We start from the raw sequence: 22,906 nt of genomic DNA on the forward strand, positions 1-22,906 counted from the left end.
TGTGTGTTTTTAGGAGGTGCATTTGGTTCTTCTTGTGGGTTTTTAGGAGATGCATTTGGTTGTTCTTGTTCTGGATTAGAAGAATCTAGTTTTTGAAACAAAAAATGAAAAAACCTAATCAAAATTAATGAAATTAAATTCAAAATGTAAAACAAATTGCATAAACCGGAAAGAAAGACAAAAATAAACAAAAACTAACCTTGATCCATAGCCTGGAGGACAAATTTAGCACCTTGTTCGCGATTTAGGTTAGAAAATGGAAAAAAACGAAGTAAAAAACATGCTTTACGGGTAAATGAGACCAAGTTTTTTTTTTAAACTTTTTTTACCAGGCACCGCGTATGTGGTATTATTTGGATTATTAGCGCGTACGCACTCATTTTCCTATAAGCAGTGTGTACGTGCTAATTTTCCTAGGCGTAGCGCGTAAGCTCATTTTCCTAAAAGCAACGCATACGCGCTACCTTTTCTAGGCTCGGGAAGAACAAACCTAAGCGCGTACACGGGAATTTGAAATTTTAAAACCGTGTATGCGCTGCCTGTTTTTCCAAGTTTTTTTTGGGTGGTGTCCACTTTTCTGACCACCATCTTTGTGCACACGCCCAAATGCCAACTCCAACAAAAAAAAATGGCAATCAAAGAAAAGGACAAAGCATCACCTTCTCCACAACAAGGAGATTCATCCTATTCTAAGAGGGACAAGTCACCAAAGAGGGAGAGACCTACTTGTGCCTATTGTAAAAAGTTTGGTCATGAGGAGCGTCATTGTCATTCTAAGAAGATTGATGAGCTCACACATATCCTCAAAAAGCATAACATTGATTTGCCTAATGTCTACAAGAAGGATGATTCATCAACTTCAACTTCCTCACAATCAAAAGGAAAAGGGCAAGCATTCATGGCTTCTACAAGTAGGAAGACTCACTCTTTTGGGACAAGAATAGGAAAAGCTCTTTATCCTACTACAAGTCATGATTTAGGGAGATGGCTTCTAGATTCAAGGGCTTCTCATCATATGGCATCTTCACAGTCTATGTTCTCTTCATTTGAGCCTTGCATCATGCTGCAGATTTTGATGGGCAATCATACATACATGGATTTGATTGGGAAAGGATCTATTGCCATTGGGGATAACTCCTTCAATGATGTGTTGTGAATACCCCATTTGACAAACAATCTCCTTTCCATCTATCAAATCACACATGGTGCAACTAAGAGAATTGTGGAGTTCACACCTGAGTCAGTTTTCATTAGAGACTTGGAGACTAGAGCTATCATTGTGACTAGGGTGGTTGATCATGCATATTGATTATACTCCTTTTCAGATTTTGTTGATGATAATGATTTTGCATATGATGATTCTACACGTGATGATCACACTTCTTGTGATGATGCAGATTTTGAGGAGAACTATGGGTACTTGAACTTGGGGATTCCCACATGTGATCCCGTTCTTGAGCCTTTTGTTTCATCTTCTCCTACTAATATCACATCACCTATTGCACCTGATGATGCAGATAGTGCGACAGTTTTGCCTTCATGTGATTCAGTGCAATAGGATATACATCATCTTCCAGCTTCAGTTTCATGGGATGATTACTTGACAGACATTGCAGGTTTGTTTATGGAATCCTAGATTGCATATTTGGGAGACATCATTGATGATATTCATCTTCTCTTTGATGAAAATGATCCTTCTTCTATTGTTGCAAGGGAACACTCTGACCCTCTCATTCATTCTCTACATGATCATTCTTTCGAGGTTGACATGATTGTGGATACTTATGTACAACAGTTGGAGGAGGTCTCTTTATGTTTAGAGGAGACATGTGAGTCTTTGGGACATGTTCTACATTCATCTCCACTAGATCTTGGAGTGCCTTTTTTAGCAATGTGGAGCAGTTCACCACCTTTGGAGGGGGTATGTTTCAGCATCGACATGGGGACACTTGAACAGTTTTCAGAGACTTCATTCATCATGAGTTTTTTCATACATCTTCCCTTCATGATTGGGGAGACTTCATGGATACACCTTTGGTTTTGTTTCTTCCTAAGGGGAGGAACATGGTTCGACGTTCGTGGAGCAGTTTCTTCATACATCATCAAGCTTCTATCATTGGTGCAAATTCCACATTGAGGGGGGGCTTCCTAGCTTCTCTTCTTCTCTCATATGTGGGGGACTTTTTCCTCACATGGGGTTTTGTTCCTCACATGCTTCTATGAGAGTTCTCTTGTATAGATTTCATCTCTATTTTGGGGGAGGGTTTTTTCCGATTGGGTTTTTCTTTCTTTCCCCGCTTTGTGAGAGATTTCATTGCATTGGTTTGCATGCATTTGCATTTTTACATGGGTACCTAACATGGCCTCGTAGTCAGGACCCATCTTGCATTGCTTAGTTGCAGTGTAGACTTAAGTGCATTCCCCTAAGTTGCGCTTAAGGGGGGTGTTGGTGTACATAATTATTCATCATGGATATTATTACACCTTACTTAAGTTTACTTAGGATAATGCATTTCATAGTAGTTTGGGTATGAGACACTTGGGTGTTTGTGTCACATTGGGATAGTGTGTGTAGGAGAATTTCCACCTTTTATGGTGTGATCCTATTACTACTCTATCATATCCACTTATTGTGGAGTGATAATTCCACCTTCGGTGGATAGGATAATGCATTTCATAGTAGTTTGGGTATGAGACACTTGGGTGTTTGTGCCACATTGGGATAGTGTGTGTAGGAGAATTTCCACCTTTTATGGTGTGATCCTATTACTACTCTATCATATCCACTTATTGTGGAGTGATAATTCCACCTTCGGTGGCTGATCCACCTCATGTGGAATATTTTATTGTTTCTCCTACCTACCACACCTATTTCCTACCTACCCTTGTTTCTTATTGAGACACATGTCATGTTTGTGTGGTCACATATCCATATTGTATTGCCTATATATGCAGACTCATATTCATTGTATGTAATGATTGATGATCCAGTTGATCACATTTTGTATCTTAATAGAATGCAATTTATTCCTATCATCTATTTTGTTCTCTCTTATTTGTGCTTTCCACCATTGCCTCTAGATCTTGGCAAAATCTCACAGTAATTATCTTAGAATGTATATTTTCATAAATAATTTGATGTAGTAGTATCCTAGGTATTTATAGATGGTATCTAAACAATAACTTGGAGGATTTTATACGCTTGCAACCATTTGCAATGGAAAAGCCTTAGTAAAGAGGCAATTGTGATATAGGTGGCTACATGTAGTCACAAGAGTTACAACAAAGGGTAGATTTTTTATTAGTATTATATTTGATATATATAATATTATGATATAATATATATTAATAGATTATGATTATATAGTATTAGTATATAGTCAAATTCAACCATAAGATCATAGGTGCCACCACAAAAAAATTTTCATCTAAAATTATATGGAGTTTGGAAGTAAACAATTTCGCATAAGTTTTCCAACAAGCCTACTATTCGCTTTATGATAATAACACAAATCTCAAAGTGATAAATGGGATACAAATGAATTCCCATCGTAGATGGATGAAAATTTAGTAAGAGAACTATTAAACCTAATTTGAGACATAGTGGTTGTTCAATTTATACCTCTTTGACACTTAATCAAACTTAGTCATTCTTCAAATAATAAATACTTTCTATAAAGATGAAATCATAATAGTAATATTATTTTCAAAACATTTTGTAGTAGAATAATTTTATTTTATTCTTTCTATGTAGTTTTTATAATCACAAACCAATAATCCCATTAGTTCTCTATCAAAACCATGTTTATTTTGTCAGTGATTAAAAATCCTCATATACTCCAAATTATGGAGATTTTATGGTCTTATAGTTGTTCAATATGATTATTTTTATAATCCACTAAATTCCAAAAAATGGAATATCTATTAGAGTTAACAAATCACGTGCCTAAATATGTCTACATAAGAGCAAAATGCATGGCAAATAATTGAATGCACTATTCAAAAATTTTGACATGTTTACTTACAATGAATAGAGACAAAATAAGGTTCTACAATTTTTATATAGGTCTAAGAAAATAAAAATAAAAATAAAATAAAGTAGGGGTTGTAACTTGATCTTTAAAAACTTCGTGTCAACAAAACAAGTTTATTAATAGTAGAGTGTCACAAGAAATGCAAATAATTACACTTAGAGACCTAAACATTTAGAGGAGTACCAAGCATCAATCATTGAGGAGTTCATTAGAGAGATATCAATGTGACAATCATTATATTGTATAATGTAAGATGAGTTTAACCTATTCGATATTAATCACTCATGTGCAAGTGAAATCTTAGCAAATTCATCTCGATAAGAGAAAGGAAAAATTGTGTGCTTGTTTAGTTTAAATAATGTGAAGCAATTGGGAGATTAGTATGGGACACAGATTTTTTTTTTTAACTAACAATCATTATTTTCATTTAAGAGTCTACAAAAATCTTGTCTAGATACTAATAATCTAGTAACTCTAAAACCTTGATATTTTATTAAGTACTTTTTTCTTATTGTGAATATTGATTCATCTAATTTGGCGAGAATGAGAAGACCTGCATAATAATTTTTCAATGAAAAAACACTTCTAAGAACCATAGTTGTTTTCTTAGATCTTTTAATGTTTATGTTTAAACCATAATTCATATATTTTTTAAATTATCAATAAATTATAATGAAGGTCTTAGCAAGAGGATCTTTCTTTCATTTATTGTCTTTGGTTTTGTTTATTGATTCTATATTTTTGTTATTAATACCATGGAAATTATTCTTTTATAAAAAATCTCAAGTGATTTAAATCTACATAGAATGCAAATTACAATGAAAGATGACTACTAAAGATAGAAAATTCTCAATCTCCATTAGTATTGTTGGAAAAGTAGTTATGGTTGAAACATAGGAGCTCCCCAAATTCAATTTGGCAATAGCTATCTAGCTGAAAAAAATGACATTCATAAGACCATGTCTTACCATCATGACAACATATTCAAAAACTAGGGGTCATCTATCACATGTGAAGCTTAATATGTTTCCATGCGATGACCAAAAAGAAATTGTTTATTTTTACCATAATAAATACATTATATTCTTCTAATCAACTCATTCCTAAAATAGCATCATAATTTCTAAATTAAAATTATGAAAATAGCTCTTAGTCTCAATTTTTTAATTAAAGATTTAAATTGTCAATTATTGCACCTTGATATGTTTTATAATTATTCAATTATCCATCTGTTTATAGATGAGATTTTAAGTTTATCTAAACATATTTTAGAAAAAAATTATGACCACATCCATAATAAACAAGGGAAATAAGGTTTTGTTCATCAATTTTATGCTTAAGAACTCTAATATAATAAAAATATTGATAACGTATAGGACTTTGACAATTGTATAAATTGTCATTTTGGGTTATTTTTATGTTTGTTGTGATGATAAATTTTATTTTTTTGCCTTATGAGGACATCCTTTTACATAATGATTCCCACTGGAACCCAAAGATTTAATTATTTAGCGTATCTTTTAGAAGTGGGATCAAATGTCATAAGTTACATAAACATCAAACTTTGTAATAGATGTATGAATAGAGGCCAAAGATAGGTGTCAATGTGATCCTATGATAGAAGATATATAAATGGTGTACAAACACAAAGGTGGGTGGATGAGGATCAAAGAAAGATTACACAATGTAGCATTGTAAACTTTTTGATTTAAATTAATGTTAAATAAATAATGGTTGATCTAAACCTCAATTAAATCTATAAGGGTGATGTAACAATTAGAAACATTAGATACAAAATACTAAATGAAAGGTCAAATTCTGAAGGCACAAAAAATGTGATGGAAAATAAACCACTTGCATAATAGCCTAGGTGAAAAAGGTACATATTTGAGGTAATGAGCTGGGACTAGATATAATAAAGGTTGATAATTTTATTTTTTAAAAATGCACAATACCTATTGGATTTTGAAGGTAGTAGGGAACTTAATTTCAAAGGTACTATAATTTTACGACTTTGACCAAATGGTAACTTTAGAATCTGCAAACAAATTGTGACTTGCTTTGATAAGAATATGTGCTTACGAACTTGATCTTTTTTACCACCATGGAAATGTATCTAGATGAGTGGTGTAAACAAGTTTTATTCTATTTCTTAGTTTCTAAATCTATGTAAGGACTCGAGGGATTTAAGATCGCTATTATAGATTTGTTGAATTGCAAGGGTCACATTCTCCTTAGTTAGGATCCTAGTTTGAACAACTTTATGGCTTTGAGGGAATGATTTAAAGATAACTGACAAGGATGTAATGGACCAAAAACGATGTTACAAGAGAGCAATAAGAAAAAAATCTCTCCTTTAAGATCTTTGAACTAGACGCTCCCCCATATTTGACCATAGTTTCAAATCAATGAATACAACATATCACAAAGATGAACACATATGTATGTTAGGTCAACTCACAACAACTAATAGAAAAGAATTAGCAAGATTTTATTTCAATTTGATTTTTAAAATTTCAAGGTTTAAATCTACAACTATGAAAATCACCTAAATTATATCTACACTAATAGATCTAATCTAGAACAATGAATTTAAAAGGCATGACCAAATCTTTAAGATAAGAAAGAATGAAATCAAGATATCAATTCATTTAATAATATGTTGCTTATAAACACATTTTAAAAAATTTAATAAAAAAAACCCAAATTTCAAAGAAGACAAACATATATAGATTTTCCATGAATTTATGTTAAAAAAATAGAATGATCTAGATCATTAGTTTTATTAGAGTTATTGATGGTCCACTAAGATGAGTCATCACGCTTTAAAAATTCGAAGCCAGCAAATAACTTCCAATATTTCCATGGCTGTGACTGTAAGCGTATCTACTCCAATTGAAAATGTTATTTTAGGTCCTCCTTATGGACAAAATATATAAAATAATTCAGCAATTTTTTCTTTGACTTTTAGAGATTTCGTATCATTATTGAATTTGTTGCTTCTTGTTGGATACAAGTGACGTAGGAATCTATGAGGATCAGACCCAATGGATAAATGGCCTTCATTCTGAAATTAAAAATATAGAACAATAATACTAACTTAAATACGTTTGTTCATATTTAGTGGACACTAATATCGCCAATTCTCTTTACAAGGATACCATCTTAATGGTGGGGGATAGGCTTTCAAGGACTTCACTATTTCATTATGAGGGTCTCCCTTTCAAATGTAGACAATGTCTTCTTGTTGATTATATGGCTTCTTATTGTCTACTTTTTCGTCAAAGGTAGGATGATGTGGTGGAGGAATAACAATGAAGATCACTTGGCTATTCATGTTGGTTGATGGTTTCTTTCAAGATGATAAGTGTTCTCAAGGTGTCTTATCTTCTCTTCATGTTTCTCTCTAGATGTTTTTATTATATATGCTCATCTTGAAAGAGTCGGACTTTAAAACTTTTTTTTACCCACTTTCCTTTTGGAAAAATTGAACTTGTAATTGACACTTCAACAAAAAAATGTGTGCTTTAGAAGATTTACTAGATCATAGACACCCACCGAGTCATTTGCCTTCATAGTCATGGACTAATACTTTTGCATATTTTTCATGGGCTAAAGACAATATTAATTCTAGACCTCTAATAGACATTAAGTCTCCCCTCTTAAGCTTTATGGCCTTGCCCTTTAAATGTTAGATCTCTCATCACTAATCAAAACTTAGGATATACAACCTTTATAGCTTGATAAATAATAATCTACAATGAGGTTCCAAATACATAAAGCCAAGGGAGAGGAACTGTCGCCCCAATAGTCTAACAAAAACAATGCAATTTTGTATTGGGCCCTAACTAAAATAAATATATTTTCCTTTGATATTATCGAGCTTGATATCATATATTGAACTTGGGATGAGAGTAAGGAATATCTTGAAAAAACAACATACACAATGCAAATGCAATATGCCATGCATCCCCTAAAATTGATGCCTAGTACAAGAATAGAGGCCGCCTTGAAACTTTAACATACACAAGACAAACAAAAATATATTAGACATCCCTTAACATTGATACCTAGTACAACAACATGGACCACCCCAATACTCTAATAGTGTCATCCTATCCAAGGTTTGCACATCAAGCCTTCTTATAAATCAATAGGTCATGGTACTAGAGTATGAGCCACCCTAATAAGACGATAAATATCAAGCAACCCAGTTAAGTTGTACCATCTCTACCTTAGCATGTCAAGCCTATACAATTTTGTATACCAAGGACATGTGTATGAAATAACCTGAAACCAGGCCCAAAAATGCTAAGTGGTCCAATGTTCATTATCCTAGGAAGTAGTTATCGGACATAGGCCAAGAGGTTGACAAGCAAAAGACCATAGAAAATAAAATAGTATAAGCATCTCTCCTAAGAGACATATGAGCATGTGGAAGTGGAAAAGTATTTTATATATATTTTGAAATAATACTTGAAAATGAACATGGGAAAAATAGATCCCAAACCCAATATTAAATAATCTCTCAATTTTAACCAAAGCCTTAACACTATCGACCTTTTTTATTTGTTTTCTCAATATATTATTCCATTAGCCTTGATTCTACTTATGTCTATTTATGTGCATGTGGTTCAACATTTGACTACTCTAGCTTGGTATTCCTCTATTTTGATAGCACCTATGGATGGGCCCTTTGTGGAAGAGTTCCCCTTGCTTCTCCTAGGTCTAAGGACACGAAAGATAATCTTTCTTAAATAATTGTACAAAAGCGAAGGAATAGTCCTCCCAAATCTGTACCTTGATCTCATGGTAGAGTGAAGGGTGTAAGATTGAATAGAATTGGTTTTGCTATTATTTCTAGGATGGATCCCTATACATACTCTTTTATTGCATGCATATTGGTTGTAATTGTTTCTTACTCTCAAGGGTGTAGGAAAGTTAGATTCACCAAAAATATGATGAAAAATAAACTACTTGTAACATAAATTAACCTAAGAGATGTATTAATTAAGTATAATGATAAATAAGTGTAACTTATGGTAATGAGTTAGGAATCAAAATAATAAATGTTGAAATTAAATAAATAAATAAATTTAAATGCACAATATATCTAGATTGGATTTTGAAGGTAGTAGGGAACCTATTTGCCAAGGCACTATAATTTTAGGGTTTTGATCAAATGACCACTTTATAATTACAAACAAATTATAACTTGTTTTGATAATGATTTTCACATACAGGCTTGATCTCTATAACTACCATGGGAATGAACTTGTAAGTGGTGGCAACTAGTTTGCTCCTATTTCCTAGTTTCTAAATCCATATAAGGACTTGAGTGGAATGAGAAATTCACTAGGAATTTGTTGAATTGAAAATGTTGTGTTCTCCTTAATTGGGACAATAATTGGAACAACTTTATGTCTGAGAAAAATATTTGCAGACACAAAGCAAGCATATAATTGACCTAAGATGATATTACAAGTAGACAATAGAAAAATGATTCTCTTTTAATCTCTTTAGTGTAAATGTGCTTCCATATTCAAGCATGATTTGAAATTTGAGTGAACTTGAAAACCTCATTGATTATAATATATCATGCAAATCAATGTGAATGTGTGCTAAGTCAACTTAGAACAACTAGTAAGAGTGACCTAACAAGATTTATGGAAATCACCTAGATCAAGTCCACACTAATGGATCCAATCTAGAGTGATGAATCTAAAACCCGTGATCAAATCTCTTGGGATGAGTTAAATTCATACAAGAGTATGTCACTCATGAAATTGTTATTTGCATTTAAAACATTCTCATCAAAATGAACCCAATATTTAAAAAAAAAAAAAAAGGCAAACATATATAAACAATTCTGAAAAACAAATATTTTTCAATGAATCTATGTTAAGAAAACTAAAATGATCATGTAATTATAGTCAAGTTTAAATAGCACACTCTAAGCTTTGGTTTGTTTAAATGGCTCATCTGAAATCACAGTCACTTTTCCAATAGGACCACCTATTACTATGATTTAAAATATATCATCAAACAAATCAAAACTTAGAATGTATTGTGAAATCAAACATCTAATTATTAATTATATTAGAACCATTGATGATCCATGAGATAAATAATGTTAGTATTTAAAGCCAACCCACAACTTATAAAATTTTGATGATTGTGATTGTAAGCGTATCCACCTAAATTGGATTTGGTATTGTTAGGTCACTCCATGTTATCATCAAACTTGATAAGTCCTCCATCTAGATAATATTTCTTTTTAATGAGCAATTTTCTCTTTGACTTACAGAGATTCAGGTGTTATTAAAATTGCTATCCACATTGCTATCCACAACGAGATTGTCGCTTGTTGCCGGTGGAAGCCCGTTGCATGGATGACCCAGTATTTACGTGCCGTAATCTATGCAAGATTTAACATAAAATAAATCAATATATAAATCCATAAATATATGGTGCAAGGCATTACAACCCATAGGCTTTGTCACATAAAACCAAGCACGGCAAGGATCTATTCCTTGATAGATCACAAGAAAACAATCAGATTGGGAAAAAATATGTCAATCTCTCCACCCTAAATAATATTAATTTCAGACCAACAATATCAAACACATCCGAATAATGCAATCTTGAGCATTAGCACAAGATAAAAAATTTACAGATCAATCTCTTTTGATGCTGACAGAACTGATGTATTTTTTCCCATGGCTATGGGAGGGTTGTGCAGATGAGAAGGTAATCTGAAACAAACTGGCCCAACTCCAGAGGGTGTGGGCTCCACTGGAAAATTCTCACAGTTACAGACCTCCACCATGAAACCATCTGGGTCATGTATGAAGAGCTGGTCCACATATATGCCTTCATCCTCCACTATACGTTTCACATACTTGATCTTCATCTCCTGCATCTTTCTTTCCACACCTTGCATATCATCACACTGCAAATCCAAATGTGAGTTCCTGCTGCCTTACAATTCCATAGATCCAAGCATACATTTGGGTTAAACATCAAACTTTTTGAGTAGATTTATATTATGTACCTGGAATGAAATGTGATTGTCCCTTGGATTTATCTCCTTGTGCACTACTTTCTCTGGGTTGGCACTCTGCAGCAAATGTATGCCTATCCCATAATTAAACAGCCTGTTGAATTGTTCAAAGCCCACGTCAATTATGAGGAGTTAATACCAATAAAAGCTATGTGAGCTTATGATTTAGTAACATTTAATGCATAGTTTCAATTTATTCATTGTCAACTCATGGACGGTGGTAGCAGATATGAGGTCTGATTCGGCTGCGAGATTGGTAGATGTACAGTGCTTAATAACGATTGGAAAGAAAGAGTTTGCATTTTATGTGACAAAGAGATCTTGGAAATTGAATGGCACTTCATCATAGAGTGTGCAGTGTATGAGGATGTTTATACTTTATATTCAGAATGAAAATAATTTGAAGGTGGGCAGTTTAAATGAGTTATTTGAGGAGACCAGGCTTCGCAAAATAAATGATTTCTTGGTCAAGATTCCTAATAAAAGAACTGACATCGATGAAAACTTAAAAATGTCGTAGACATAGATTCTTTAATTTCGTTCATTTCAATGTTATGTCAGATTGAGTGGCTTTTAAAACATGGCCCATCCTAATGATTGTTGATCCTCCATATAAAAAGAGTAAAAACACATTTAAAATATAGCTTCAATGTAGTAATCATCGATCAATCCATCTTTTATGGATAATCATTGAAAAAAAAAAAATTAAAACACCGTTTCAGTGTAATCATCATCAATCAATCCATCTTTTATGGATAACCATTATAAAAAAAAAACTCCACCTCATAGTCATCAATGATCTACCTGGCATTACTTTATTTACATCCACGTATGATCAAGCTAGCATTTCTTCATTTGCACTCACTTTCACAAACAACCATGAGAACAGAACCAAAGTTGAATCCCAATAAACCATGACACAATTCATTCATAAAAAACTGAATTAGAACCAAATCCCAATAATTCAATATCCTCAAAACACCAATAATTCAATACCAGAGGAGTGCAAGAATCTAACATTACCAGGCTCCATTGAAATTGAAAGATCCAGGCCGCTTGACACGAATAAAACCCAGGACATTTTCATAAAAGTTAATGGAATCCTCTATCGATGTAACCACCATAGATATATGATTCAGAGATCTCAAACGAAGGGGCCCTCCTTTCTCACCAGAATTCACCATATTTCAGCTTTCTTCTTACAATTTTCTTTCTTCAAATTGCAAGATCCTCAACTACAATCTTCAAAACTGCAAAATCCTCTAATGGCTTAGCCACAATCTATATCTAATTCTTGAAACTATCACTTAAACAGAAATAATGGCTTTTTCTTCTCCTAGCAAGATTTTTCTTACTTACAGGGCTGGCACAAAAACCAGATTGAAATGGCAAATCAATCGACAATGGAAAAAACCAGAGTGAAGATTGAAATCTCAAAACATTCAACAACGGAGGATGAACTTTCCCTGAATCCAGCACTCATATAAATAGCAGGGAAGTGTGATTACGTAAGCCTGGATTTTCTTTGCACGCATTTTCCATTTCTACAGGTTATCACGTCGATGACGTTGCTTTTTCACATTTTGAATAAAATTGAAGCCCAATCCTACGTGGTTTGGACACTGTCAAAATCCAATGACCCACCATGCAAAAGTACGACTAATGCATGTGCATGCAAGAAACCATGTCAGCCCACGTGCAGTGTGCAAGCAAATTGTATTTCTGATTGAATGCATCGAGATAAAGTTAGTGCCAGGTTCAATTTCAATATTAATGTCATTAATTGAGTTAACCTAATAACACCAAACAACAGCAGATATAATCATGTCATTAGATGCCATTATTACTGACCGACATGAATAATGATGTGTACTTAAAGCTAGCCTTTCTTTCAACCATATATTTATAAATATAAATGTGCATGTTCTGGTGTAATCAGTTGATCTGCCGAGGAATAATTACTTGCAGGTGAACAGACTCTCCATTAAACATTAGAATATTGTGCTTTTATCAGATTTCAAGGTTGAATGTTTCCAATGATACGTAAAGCCTCGCAGAAGATAAGCCTGGAAAACGATGGTATAAGGTTTAAATTTGGCCGTATTTTACAGGTAGATTGAAGAGAGGGAACAAATTTTTGAAACATTGAATTAAATTTATTTGGGTATTGTTTAGAGGCTGCGGTTATTCTGGTTCTAAAACAGATCTTTCGTACAGCGTGACAGTGATGTGTTAGTCAATCACAGCTGTTTATTACAAAATCGACGGTATAAAATGCACGGCTAACACGCGCGTTAGTCAATCCGTACTGCCGTTTTGAAGCCAAAATAGACACGTCCTTGTCTAGATGTTGAGTAATAAGTGTTTATTGACCCCACCATTCATTCTTTTGAAAGATAGGATTTATTAGAACCAGTCCCATTAAATATGGGTTAATAAGTTTGATTCCAAGACTGTATCGTTAAAATTTGATATTAAATCATTGTTTTACATACTACATAGGGGAAGAGCACCAATAGCTGACATAGTTCCAATACCCACACTTATTTAATTGAACACCAATACATGTTCACAATTGAATGTGTAGTTGACCACCAAAAAAATAAATAAATAAATTATTGGTACATTTCCAATTTTAATACAAATCAACTTGCACAAAATATATACATTTTTTATTTTTTTTTTTAATTTTATGTTTACATTTACCACTCTACGCAAGTGGCTAAAATGTACAAATGTACTCAAATCACATTTACATATGCACAGTTATTGGTACATTACATTACATAAAAACAATCAAATATTGACTTCCTAGACACTCATGTGTACATTCTCTCAAACATCACTTCACAGCTTCATACATTAAATAGATTTGTATTTGGTGCTTGCAATTGCAACAACTGATGTAAGGCTCCCCAGTAACCAAGAATTTGCATAAAATTAATAATAAAAAAATCAAATTTCATTCAAGCCAACAAAGAAAATAGAAGGGAACGAAGCAATGAAGGACTGCATATTTAATATGAGATAACCAATTGTTTCCCACAAAAAATCTTATAAGACATAATTTCTCGTGTCACTTTCATTACAATCTTATTCACTGCATATTCCTAAGATTCCAGAGCTCTACAAATTCCCTCTGCACATTCCTTATTCAAGGGTGCTCATTCAGGTTAGTACACACAAAATAACTAAATTCCCTCTGGAGTCAATGTTTAATGTTATAAATCTTTCAATTAAATTTATATTGATTTCAGTAAACCAACATTTCTTCATAAATTTCTTTCACTATCTCAAAATTTTATTTCATTCCAAGTTTTACATTCAACATAGTCACTATAAATAATATTAACAGGCATATTGGATGTCCAATGATGGTTTAGCTCCTTCAGAGCTGCATTATACTTTATATATTGATGATTTCTTTGTATGTGATTTACGGTTTCATTTCAATGCTCTGTTACAGTTTAATAATGTCGAAATCCTCAAAGAAAATGGCAAAAAAATTGATATATCTTTGTTTTCTTCGAAACCCCTTCATTATTTATCATTTCATTAATATGTATGTCTGATAGTATTCTTTACAATGACTATATATATATATATATATATATATATATATATATTTCTAATATTATAAAGTTTAAAATGGGCAGTCAAAAAATCTGTTGAACACCCATAACAAGCTTCCTGCATACATGTTATGGGCTCACTTGACACGAATTACTGCCAACTAGATTGCCCTAGAAACTTTGGGAAATGAAGATTTTTTGGAGGCATTTTCATTGTTTTCTCTACAAAAAACCTTGTTCGCCGCCATTTCTCTTTCAATTTGTTAATATTTTTATTTCAAGTTTATGTATGCCTAATTATATTAATTACAATGAGTATATACTCACTGTATATAATATATTGATTTCAGACAACTTTATAATATCAGGCATACATATTATACTGTTTTTAGACAACTTCATAATATTATCGGGCATACATATTATACTATTTTCGGACAACTTTAATCTTTTATATTTATTACTTCCAATAAATTTCATATGAGAAATACAACATCATTCAGTAATTAATCATATGAGAAATGAATCTGCATCTAATAGAATATCAACAATACCCCGTGTTTAATCACATCACAGTTACATCTTTCACTCCTACATCTCATGCTTTTATTTTTTGTCCTTGTGATATTAAATTTCAACTTTTGTGCCTATATGGTTATTGTCCACACACATACACACACACACATATATATGTATATACATATATGTATGTATTGTTAGGCCCAATATGGAAAGCTAATGTACTGAGAGGGGAGGGGTGAATCAGTGCTTCAAATCCTTTCTTCAACAATAACTTTACAGTTATGCATAAACCAAAAACTGTTGTAACATAACATAAAGCTAAAACAAACAAATAACAATCATACATGATTCACTCCATAACACATATATTTTGGTTACGCAGAAACCCTTGGTTAGAGAGAAAAATTGCGGTGGGGATGGCACCCACAACTTCACTACTACAATAATAAAGGTTGCTCGGTTAGAGCTACATGTTTAGCTATTTTTGATAGCTTACCCTATTAGGAGTATTAAGATCATTAGATCTACCTTGCTAAAGGATTTTACAACACTTATTCTAAATGTTGCACCTAGTTAAAGGCTTTACAATTTATAGACTTTGTTAGAGTCTTTTACCCTATTAAAGGTTTTTCTTACAACTCAAAATATTACAATAAAATCTTTACAAATATCTGCAACTTTACATCTGAAATGTTATAGCAGGTTCTATGTGCTCAAAATGAGATTACCTTGCTTATAGCATACCTCGGTAACCCATAAAATAACTCAGTAAACCTTTCTGTTTACTCTGTTCATTGACTGTTCTATGAAATCCTTCTCGGTGACCTCTGTGTCTTTGATAGTCGTAATACTCGATGCTTCCTTATCTATTACACATGTCTTGCTTCATACACCTCTCTTCTTCTTTTTTATTCTTAATTCATGTTGTATAAATAAATCTCTTATGTAAGTGATCTGTTCATTGCTTCGATCTTACAAACATGATTTATCGAATGAATAACCATACAAAATATTTCATTGGATAGATGACCTCAAAATCATACAAAATCTTTAAGTGCAATTCCCAATGTGATAACGGTTCTTTGTTCCTCGATCTTGTAACATGTTTCCACACGTGTCTAGGTTCAATGAATCTGGTAAAACGTTTCACTCAGTGTATACTAGGCTCTGTGACTACTTTCTTCTATAACCAACTGCTTTGTGCTTACCGACTGAATGTTTCGGTAGTAATAACTGACTAGAGTATATAGAATGACTTTGGATATAAAACTAATGGCAACTTAATAAGTAGTAACATGTATATACATACATATATGTATATATATATATATATATATATATATATATATATAGATAGATATGTATATATATATATAGATATGTATGTATGTATGTATGTATATACATACATATATATATATATATACATACACACACACATATATATATATGTATGTGTATATATATGTGTGTGTGTGTATACATACATACATATATATGTACGTATATATATACATATCTATCTATCTATCTATCTATATATATATATATATATATATATGTATGTATATACATGTACACACACACACACACACACATACAATAGCATTTTATTTTGTTCAAAGATGTTCAATGATGGATGTTTCAAGTTTTGTGGCTATATGGTTATTGTCTAATAGAATATCAGTAATATCTAGTTTTTAATCACATCACAGTTACATCTTTCACTCTTGTATCTCGTGCTTCTATTTTATGTCTTTGTGATATATATATAGACACACACAGTAGCATTTTATTTTGTTCAAAGATGTTCAATGATGGATTTCTACTCATTGGTACCTACAAAAATTGATTTGTTTTTTCATCAGTTATCTCAATGGCATTGAGGGTTTCATTTCAATGATTTGTCTTTGTCTTTGTTTACTGTATGGTTGCAAGTTAAGTGAACATAATGGCATGAGGTATAAAGGGAAACAAATTTGTTAGACATCAAACAGTTAGAGTCACTCGTGCGGTGCACTTCACTAACGAAGATAGTATGGTCCAAATTGAAGACACGAGACTTTTGATTTGCCCCATGCAGCAAAAAATGCAACTGATGTGGAACCTACTGCTATAGATGAGCCTTCCAATGCATGTTGTAATCCATCTCCTGAAACACCAAATGTATAGCTTCCCTTAAAGGTGTCAAAAAAAATGGACCATATCTGACATGAAAGCAACAATAGAATGTATAGAAGACAAAAATATGTCTATTAGAGCCACATCAATCAAGTATGGTATCCCCATTACCTCTGTGAGGGCATGGTTGATGGTAGTTACAAGAACGATTGTGAAGGTTCCACGCACCATTTTATCAAAAGAGGAGGAGGCTGAAGTTGTCCAATGGTGCAAGGACATGGCTAAAATTGGCCACGATCTGCAAATAAATCAACTACAATCAACTGTTGCCCAAATTAGTGGGAATAGGCACAATCCATTCGGAAATGGGGTTCCAGGGAGGTCATGGTGGGCAGGTTTTAGACGAAGGTACACAAATTTAACAATGAGAACAACATAAGGAGTGGACTCTGATAGAGCCATTATGCTTCGACCTTGTATTGTTGCCTCTTTCTATGACAACTTGAATCACTATGGATCCAGTCGAATTTGGAACTGTGATGAGATTGGTGTGCAAGTTGGGAGGAATTGTGGAATGAGAGTGATAGCCAAATTGGGGCAGAGGTGTGTATCGCACCTTATTTCAAAAATTAGAGAGTGGATTATTATTTTGGCATGTGTTAGTGCATGTGGGTTTAGTATTCCTGGTTTTTTACTTGTTCAAATCCGAGAGGTATATCTGAAACTATATTTCCAACTGTGAGCCAGTATGCATGGCAGTCCAAGAACATGCTTGGATGACAAAGGAGTTATTCCTAAATTGGTTGGAACATTTTGCAGGTGCAGTCCCTAGTGGGGTTTCACCCTCAAATAGGGCCCTTCTTATCTTTGATGATCACGACACCCATTTGGCATTCAAGACGATTGAGGAAGCAAGGCGGATAGGTATAGACTTCGTAACCTCACTTGCTCATACAAGCCACAAACTGCAACCACTTGATGTCTTTGTGTTTTCTCCATTCAAAAATTATTTTAAACAGCAGAGGACTATATGGATATCAAAGCACCCACAAATTAAAATCAGAAGGGAAGAGTTGGCAACTCTTGCGAGCAAGGCCTTTTCCCAAGCATTAACACCAGCTAATATAATGAGTGGCTTCTATAGGACTGGAATTTGGCCACTTAATCAGACTGCATTGCAGAATGATATGAGGCCAAGTGAAGCATTTGATGTTGAAGTGGATATACAACAAATTGTTGGAACAAAACATGATGCCAAATGGAAGAAGAACTAGAGCACATTGCAGTGGAGGCTTGCTTGTGGTTGTATGGTTATAGTGAGGAACAAATTGAAGAATTTGTGGAACAGTATAGTGGAACACAAGTAACGGTTGATGGTATAAGTTTGCCACCACAAAATAGCAAACCAATTCTTCCCCCACAAACCAGCCAACCAAATGAGGGTGTGGAAAGTACATCAACAGGCATGTCTTTGCCAACACAAGCTGTCATACCATAGTCAATTCAAGAAGCAGTCAACTCTGATGATGTAACCTTTTCCATGACAAGATCGTCAGAAATTGATTCTACAGATATGATCCATTACTTCACCAATGCAACCAACTGAGAGCAGCAAGATGGTGTCGATTGTCAAGAAGAAACTCACATAAGTGAAGAAGAACTTGACTTTGTGCCATGCACCCAAGAGGATGGGCAACAAGTGCCAAGGCAAATTAGCAAATTCTTGAGACTTCTAGTGCAAAGAATGATTCAATTTACACGGGGAGGTAGGAGATGGGTGCTACGTCTTAGTAGGAAGTCACAAATCTTGACATTAGATGAGTACTGTAATGGTGAAAAAGGTGAATGATGGAGAGATCAAGAGGAAAGATTTTCTTCCCCCCAAGGAGAGATGAAAGTTTCACTGCAAATTTCCCTTAAAACACTTTATCCACATTACATTTAAAAGAGGGGGAAATTCACTAGATCCAATCTCTTAGGGAAGAGATTGAATGTTAAATGAATTGATAATGGGATAGAAATGACAAGCTAACCCCTCTTCTAGAATGGAAAATGATTGAATTATGTGTTGTAGAACTAAGTGTAAAAGTAGAAAAGAACTGATTATAACTCGAGATAGAAGTGTGAGATGAAGCTATGCACCTAGATCTGGGTAAAATATGTCGAGATGAAGCTGCCCTGTGAATTTGAAGAAAAGTTGTCGGGACCGTGTTGTAAGTGTCCACGGTCCTCTGAAAAATCCACAAAATGAAAGGGTTTTCTGCCTCTGCAAATGGAGTCTGAATCTACAAACATAGTTGCACACCTGCAACCTACAAATAGGAAAAGAGAGGAAAAGTGGTTGGGATTGGGGGTTTGCCTTCCGATCAAACCCCAGTTTTGGAATTAACCAAATGATGAAAGAAAGTACTTGCAAGTAAATGTAAATGAAAGACTGAAATGTAATTCACCTCAAGGGAGGTTGTAGGTAGAATGTATGTATATTTGCTTGTATTGAATTGAATGTTGAAAGGGACCTCCTCTTCAATGGTTGAATCCTTGACTTGAATGCAACACCTAGCCTTGAAGGGAGACTTGCGAATGTTCAATGCTGGAAAGGAATGCTTGAATGCGTGATCTCATGTATTCCCACTTATCCAACCTCTCATGTATGCAAATGGGAAGGACAAATGTGACATATATACTTGTCAATTAGAGTTAACTGATTGATTTTCTGTCACAGGCCGACACAGGGAATGTTTTTCCCGCTTTATGAAAAGTCCAATGCAAAGATAAGATAGAGGGGGCCCCAAAATAGGGCAAGGAAAAGGGTACCACGCCCTTTTCCTTCCCTTGTCTCAGGACAGGAAGAAAGTTCAGGCGGTGTGGAGGGCAAAACAAGTCTAATTTTCAGGGATTGAGCAAGTCTCAGGTCTCCGATCAGGTTTGGGGATTCAAATCACCAATGTGAAGACCCTAACGTGGTCGCAAACTGTAAGGGTTGCAATTTTATGACACTACAATCACATTCAAATGGAACAAGACAAAGAGGTAGAAAGGAAAATAGATGAGGAATTGACATAACAAAAAAAAGAACAGATGAAGCAAAGGAAGGCAGAATGTGAAGTAGATCCGATAGAAAGGGAGGCTATTAGGGAAGAAAAAGAAGCAAAAAAATTACAGGATTCCCAAGAAATTTTCATTCAAAGACAAGAGGAGGCAAAGAAAGATGAGGAAGTGAATCTTGAGAAGGCGAGAAAGGCAACTAAAAAGAAAAGTAAACAAGCAAAGAAAAGAAAAAATGTGGCCTCAACTGCAGATCCTCTACCCCCATAACAGCCAATGTTGATCGATATGATGAACCTCTTGTCCCCAACCTTTGCAGCTATTAATAATATGCAAGTCGGGACTGCACCTGGATGCTCATACATCACACAACTTAATTCTAGTGTAAACCAGGAGTTTCTTGCTCGTATAGAAAGTTTCTTACAAGCCCCTCAAAACCAAGAAAACACCTCTATTGGGCCACAACTTGTTGGGCTTAGATATGTGACACCTCCTCCATTTAATACCCATATGGATAATTGATCCAGTATGTGATCAATTATATTTTTTGAGCACTCAAAGAGCAGATTTTGAGTTTAGATATAATTGTGATATGATTATAAAATAACATATTGATGCAGAGGGATTGAGAGGGTTAACAAAACACCAAGGCTATGGTTTCAAACTTCAAACTCCAAGTTACACACTAGGTTACTCAACCCAAAGCTCTCAACTTCTGACTAGGTCTCACAACGTGGCAACTTGAGATGACACAACAAAAGACACTTGCAAGGATGGAAGAAGGAATCCCATAATTTCCTCAAACTCAAATCGACTCAAACCAACCAAATTAACCTTTGAAACAAGCCCTTTTAGGCCATTCCACACCATTGGCTCTCTAGGGATGACTAGATCCTAGTAGCCCTACTCAGAGAGATTTTTGGCTATATCTTTTGACACCCTAACCCTAGGCACAAAAAAAGACCAATTCCAGATACCCTTTTGAAATTTATAAAACATATATCAAAATAAGGATATGGTGTTTTGGACCACAATGTCCAAAAATTGATTGTTACTGTCCTCCAAGAGCCCTATTAGGTCTCCAATTGCAATAGAGGTACCCTATAGACACTTCAAAAAATTGCACAACCAGCATGGAATGCATGGACATGTAAAATATTAAAGGATTTAATAGGTTTTAAGGTCTATTTTCTTGTTTTGATACCAAAACTCCAAATTCTTACTCAAACCCTGTCCAACCGGCTTAACACATGAGGATGTTAAGCTCTCAAGCACTCAAATCTCCCTCCAAACTCCTCCTTTACAAAAACTGATGAAAACCCATCTGGAACACTACCACGCCTACCATTCCATCAAGTATTGAGTCAATTCGTTGACAGTATGATCAGTTCTACATTATTCTTTGACAAAACCCCAAAACCTAGGGTTTTAGACTAGTTTTAGAAGATCCGATTGTAAAGTGGTCAAAACTTAATGAAATCAAGCCAAACTGGTCTCAAATGAAAGGCAACTCAGAGAAATTTCCAAAAAATCTACTCTCATGTGCTAGAACGCTCAAACAAGAAATATATGAAGGAAAGTGCAGCGTTTTAACAGAAAATTGTAGAGAAATGATCTTCAAAGTTCATTCAATACTTGAGTTCTCCATACAAAATTTATATCCAACCCCTCCTCAACACTTTATGGGTCTATTTCAACTCCAAAACCAACGCCTCTAACGATATTTTGAATTCATTAGCCATTGGAACCACTTTTTGTGATTATGTTGTTTGACAACTTTGAAAAGTTGTCAGCAACTTTAAATACAATTTTGCTCATTTTGTACAATTGACTCAAATAACCTCCAAAAATATTGCAAACATGTCAAATGGGACATAAAAACATCAAATACATTATTTCCACTCCCATACCACACATTGGGAGGCGTTGACCAACTTTGACCAATACGGTCCTAATTAGCTACATACAAGCAATTGGCATCAATGCCTTATAAGGTGAGTTAAAATGACTTCAAAATATTGCAAGATGGTCCTCAAGACATTATTACATCCCAAATAAACAACAAAACATGAAAAGAAATGAAAAAATCTTGACAAAATCATATTACATACTGCCATATTTTGTAATGTTTTCAGAACTCCGTTGTTGTTTTTTGGATATCTCATATGATTATACCAATGAATTGATGATGTTTTTATAAATATCATATGATTTTTTTCTATATTCAACTAAGTGTGCTGCTTGCAGCTATGTGTGTGTGTGTGTACACACACACACACACACACACACACATATATATATGTACATATATGTGTGTGTATATGTATACATATATACATACATACATATATATATCTATACATATGTATATATGTATATATGTATATATATACATATATTTATATATGTATATATATATACATATATTTATATACATATATAGACATACATATATGTATACATATATACATATGTATGTATATATGTATACATATATACATATATATACATATATGTATATATATGTATACATATATACATATATATAC

The 22,906-nt window shown here is 33.8% G+C and overlaps 1 protein-coding gene across 1 annotated transcript; it reads right to left on the bottom strand.

The window, feature by feature from the left end:
• Window positions 1-10,462: 10,462 nt before the first annotated feature.
• On the bottom strand, window positions 10,463-12,558 carry LOC131076506 (glyoxylase I 4). The gene is made up of 4 exons (XM_058013731.2): window positions 12,457-12,558; window positions 12,121-12,347; window positions 11,089-11,191; window positions 10,463-10,986 (listed from the first exon to the last, which is right to left on the bottom strand). Exons 2-4 carry the CDS (start codon window positions 12,279-12,281, stop codon window positions 10,705-10,707), a joined length of 546 nt encoding a protein of 181 aa, XP_057869714.2. The 5' UTR covers window positions 12,282-12,347; window positions 12,457-12,558; the 3' UTR covers window positions 10,463-10,704.
• Window positions 12,559-22,906: the final 10,348 nt, after the last annotated feature.

This window comes from Cryptomeria japonica, chromosome 3 (genome assembly GCF_030272615.1).
Source record: "Cryptomeria japonica chromosome 3, Sugi_1.0, whole genome shotgun sequence".
In the NCBI taxonomy this organism is placed as follows: Eukaryota; Viridiplantae; Streptophyta; class Pinopsida; order Cupressales; family Cupressaceae; genus Cryptomeria; species Cryptomeria japonica.